Source organism: Triticum aestivum, chromosome 3A (genome assembly GCF_018294505.1).
Source record: "Triticum aestivum cultivar Chinese Spring chromosome 3A, IWGSC CS RefSeq v2.1, whole genome shotgun sequence".
NCBI lineage: Eukaryota > Viridiplantae > Streptophyta > Magnoliopsida > Poales > Poaceae > Triticum > Triticum aestivum.
The window spans coordinates 719,955,819-719,960,340 of NC_057800.1; the positions used below are offsets into that span (position 1 = coordinate 719,955,819).

General features: G+C 52.0%; 1 protein-coding gene across 1 annotated transcript; it reads right to left on the reverse strand.

The window, feature by feature from the left end:
* Nucleotides 1-217: 217 nt before the first annotated feature.
* Nucleotides 218-4,206, reverse strand: LOC123063476 (non-specific phospholipase C2). Its single transcript, XM_044487268.1, has 4 exons — nt 3,517-4,206; nt 1,183-1,700; nt 895-1,074; nt 218-791 (listed from the first exon to the last, which is right to left on the reverse strand). Exons 1-4 carry the CDS (start codon nt 4,095-4,097, stop codon nt 469-471), a joined length of 1,602 nt encoding a protein of 533 aa, XP_044343203.1. The 5' UTR covers nt 4,098-4,206; the 3' UTR covers nt 218-468.
* Nucleotides 4,207-4,522: the final 316 nt, after the last annotated feature.

Sequence of the window (4,522 nt, forward strand, 5' to 3'; positions counted from 1 at the left end):
TGCCAACCGAGATAGGAATAAGATCCTAGCTAGCCTCCTGACCTTTCATGGCTTGAGATGAACATGTTAATTATCTTTGCTAGTTAGGTTTATAGTCACGACCCACAACCAGCCAGTCGACTCCACGGTGATGGTCGGATGAACTATATATTGGCCCTGCTTGATGACGATTCATAAACAGCATACAGATTGCTGGTTGCTGCATGGGTCCATGGACTTCCTTGTGCAGTCTCTCTTTCTAGGCCGACCATTGGCCGGCATGCACATACATGGATACCAAATTCATTCATCCATCCATCCTACATCACTTCCATTCGATGTACTGTAGCACGAGCACACCATATCGCACTGGCTACGCTACTCTGGTCGATCGATCTTCTATGTATGTATGTGTAGTACTAGGAATTTTGTTAATCCCAACATCAATCTTCATCCTATGTATGGTATGTATGCGTCGGTCTGTGCCCTCTACGGACTATCATCTTGATCTGCAGGGGAGGAGGTCATTCTGGTGGTAAGGGAGGGCCTCATCTTGACGATCTGCTCGTCGTCGGCGAGGCCCATCCTCTTGGCAGACATGCCAGCCTCGAAGAAGCGCCGCACGGCGCTCCTCATGTAGGAGGTGCCTTCCCTCACGTTCATCCTCTCCCTGATCCTCTCCTGCAGGCTGCTTAGCTGGTGGTCGCCGTTCAGCACCGCCGCCAGCTGCACGATCTCCTGCTGGAACGAGCTCAGCTTCGCCTCCTCGTTCGCCTCCGTCTGCCGGATCCTCGTCGGCGTCGGGAGTTGCTCTGCACATTTCATAACTTCCATGGATAAGCAAGCAACTCATCGCAAGAATACAAAGCAAGCCAGGTGGTGGCACCAAGTCGTATGATGAACTTGACAAATTACCTGGACAATCTGTCCTCGGTTCAGTTCTGGTTTGCACGACGCCTTCGAAGGTCCCAGCCCATGCGTCCCTTTTGGTCAGGAAATCCTGTGGCAGATTGAACAGTTTCTTCACGGTTGCGGGGATCGAAGAATGCTCGAATTGTGACGTCGGGGTTGGGCTTCCATTCGGCCCATGCATAACTGAAACCGAAACAAAAATTGTCAGAAAGACAGTATATATATAGCTGGCGAATTATGCACTAGCTAGCATTTAGTTTGCACATAATAACAAAGAACGCGCTGACTGACCTGTTCCCTTCTCAATCCATGGAGAGATCAAGATGGCCGGGACACGCACTCCCAACCTGTTGAACGTGAAGTTGTATGGGGGCGGGCCGACGATGTCGTCGGGGCTCGGCACACCATCGACAGGGGTGGGCACATGGTCAAAGAACCCGCCATGCTCGTCGTAGGTGAGGACCATGAGCGTCTCGTTCCACTGGGGGCTGGCGCGGAGCGTCTCGTAGATCTCCTTGACGAACATCTGGCCCTGGTAGACGTCGTGCGAAGGGTGATCGTCGTTGGCAGGGTGGTCCTTGGAGTCCATGTAGTGCTGCTCGATGACGGCGTAGTTGGGCAGGGAGCCGCGGCTAGCGTGGTCACGGAACGCGTTGTGGAAGGGGTGGAAGTTGAGGATGTACTTGAGCTTGCGGAGGTTGCGGTAGAAGAGCACCGCCGGCACGTCCTGGAAGTAGATGCCGAAGGAGAGGCCCGCGTCGTGCACGTTGTCGAAGATGGTCCTCTGCGGGTACCCCTTGGCCAGCAACCTGCATAGGTGCAACAGTATTGTCAGAAAAACGCTCAGGGTAGCTCATGTTGTGCTTCTTTTTTTTTTTTTTGCTCTATTCAGTTCAAGTGAGGATAGCAATGTTGTTCCTGCTCCCCGAAACTGCTTCCTTCGTGTAAAGGAAAACATTTTTGTAGCAGACAAGAGAACATTTTATTGAGTGAGATGTAAAAGAAAGCATTTTTTAGACAGGTAAAAGAAAGGATATGCTCTGGATCCCTTCTGAAATTGAGGGAATAGAGGCGCTAAACTTTGTTTAGTTTTCTTTTAGTGGAGACTTTGTTTTGCTCATTTCTGTACTATAAAAAATGAGACACGCCCTCTGCTACTCTCACTTGGCTTCATCCCATGCGCATGTACTACTCCTACTACCGACAAAGGTCATGGGAGGTCGCATGGCCGAATAAACTCTTGTGTCACGGACAGAGCCGGGCATGCACGGATTTCCACTCTCGTCACTGGCCCTGGCTGGACAACCGAAACTTTGAAAGAGACGTGTCGAGACAGACTCACCGACGGTGAGCCCAGTCAACCTTCTGGTCCCACGGTTCAGCGAGGCGGGCCACCGCGTAGATGTCGCGAGGGTATTGCCAGGTCGCGTCAGTTTCACATGGATGCATGATTGATCGTGCGCACCGTCCTCTGCCGATTTAGTTATTTGATTGACGAGCCGATCGTACCAATCTATTCTAATCCTGTTTGATTAGCCGCATCCAGCACCAGCGTGACTGGTGTCTGGAGCGTGACAAAAAGCAGAGGCGCGAGAAAGCAACGCGTGGCCCATATAAAGATTTGGCAGCCGGGATTTGGGTTCCTCGTGTCGGGCCGGCCTCTCCAATCAAATCGCACTTTCTTGGATTATTATTATTTGTGCGAGGGATGTCCTCTCACATTAGACACTGTAATGTCAGGCTAAAGCTCTTTTCCCAACGAGTGCTTGGCTTTGCTGCCCAACCAAGGAAGAGGAAAAGCACTCGGATAAGAGCTGCCCTTGCCCTACACACAAGATGAAAGTGGTACCACTACCACACTGAATGATCTGTCCCAGCCAGACATAAATCGCCCACTCTGCTTCACCCTAATGTCAGCGCAAGCTATAGACTAGTAGTACTACTAGCTCCTTCCGGCAACAGAGTACGTCTGGTTGCACATGCTGCCACGGAGCTACTGTACTGTAGTAGTTTTGACCAAAACAAGACCACTGATTTGACGACCTAACCAGTGTAATCCAAAAAAAAATTCTTACTAGTATTGTAATATTAGGATGTGATTATGACCATTCAAGCAAATTATATTATTAATAGATGGCGAGACTAGTCTAAATGAAAACCACAGACATGGCAACCATTAAATCACAAAGGTGCCTATATATTCATACATATACGTGTGTGTACACAAAAGTAATTCCGAACCAAGGGAGTACATACAAACTACTTAAAATAAACGTCTCCATCCATCGTGTTCGTGCTGCTAATACGCAACTCCCTCCCTCGTATAGCTAGCACTTTTCTACGATTAGCACGATCACGACATTCTTGTTCCTATAACCCTAAAAAAGGTGACATTCATTCTTGTTCCTATCTAAGCGCGCATCATCCCCAACAACCTACCATCCATAAATTATTATTTTTTTCTTGTTGGCGACCAACCCACCCCTCTCCGTCCGCAATGCAGGTTGGACTCGAATCCGCCACGCGCGCCCACGGACACGCAAAGAATCAAGACGCATTCGCCGGATGGATAGGTAGATAGATTGTAGAACAGAATTAAGGCCTGAAGAAGGAGGGCGTACGTACTCTGGGTTGTTGCTGGTGGCGCCGCCGGAGGTGCCGGAGTGGACGAAGAGGCGGTTGGGCTGGGTGGACGACGGCACGGACGCGAACCACCGGTCGCACACCGCGAACTGCGCCACCAGCTCCCGGTACACGGCCACGCTGTCGGGCGCGAACCCGTTCATCACGGCGTCCGTCATGTTCCCCCCGCCGATGGACCGCGCCTGCTGCACGAACCCGTTCATCCGCGGCGGTCCCGTGGCGTCGTCGGAGCCGAAGATCTGCTGCCGGATCTCCTGGTACGAGTGCCCCGGGTCCGGGTCCACGAACTGCGCGCCGTCGCCGAAGTAGACCCGCGGCCCCGCCGACGGGTCCGACGCGTTGGCCGGGTTCCACTCGGCGCCCGTCACGCCGTCGATCGCCGGGTTCAGCCGCTTCATCCACCCCAGCATGTGGTCGAACGACCGGTTCTCCATCACCACCACCACCACCGTCTTGATCGGCCCGCTCATCCCCGCGCGCGCCACCGCGCCGGACGAGGCGAGCACGAGGAGCAGGGCCATGGCGGCCGCCAGGAGACGGCGCTGCGGCGTGGGAACCGCCATTGTCGGTCGACTGATTGATCTCTGTGCGCAGCGCAGTAGCGGAGAGCGGAGGATTTTGGGGGAGCTCGTGAGGGAGATGGACCCCGCCCGGCTTGTGGGGTGGTGGTGGAGGATGTTGTCCTTTTATCGTGGACGGCGGTGGGCGGGGTCTACTTACATCTTCTGGACGGGCCAAATTAGCTACGGCCATGCAGGGCTGCCGTGATGTATTTCCTAGCTAACACAATTAATCTTCGTTAATAAAATTCCTGCAAATCAAGCAATGGGGTCAACGAAATTCCTTTTGGCATGTCTTGGATGTTTTCTTGGAACAAAATCGTATTTAATCTAGGCAATAATAGAAAAATGTAAAGGTTATACTACTTACCAAGTATATGTATATAATCTTATCCAGGTAAGTGAAGGGAAATTATTTTGTCAGAAAT

Bases quoted from the DNA above. Each gene is read 5' to 3' on its own strand.
- LOC123063476 (XM_044487268.1), bottom strand. From the start codon at position 4,097: ATGGCGGTTCCCACGCCGCAGCGCCGTCTCCTGGCGGCCGCCATGGCC. The intron at 1,075-1,182 runs GTCAGTCAGCGC...TTTCGGTTTCAG, and splicing joins ATGGATTGAGAAGGGAACAG to TTATGCATGGGCCGAATGGA. The intron at 792-894 runs GTAATTTGTCAA...TGAAATGTGCAG, and splicing joins ACCGAGGACAGATTGTCCAG to AGCAACTCCCGACGCCGACG.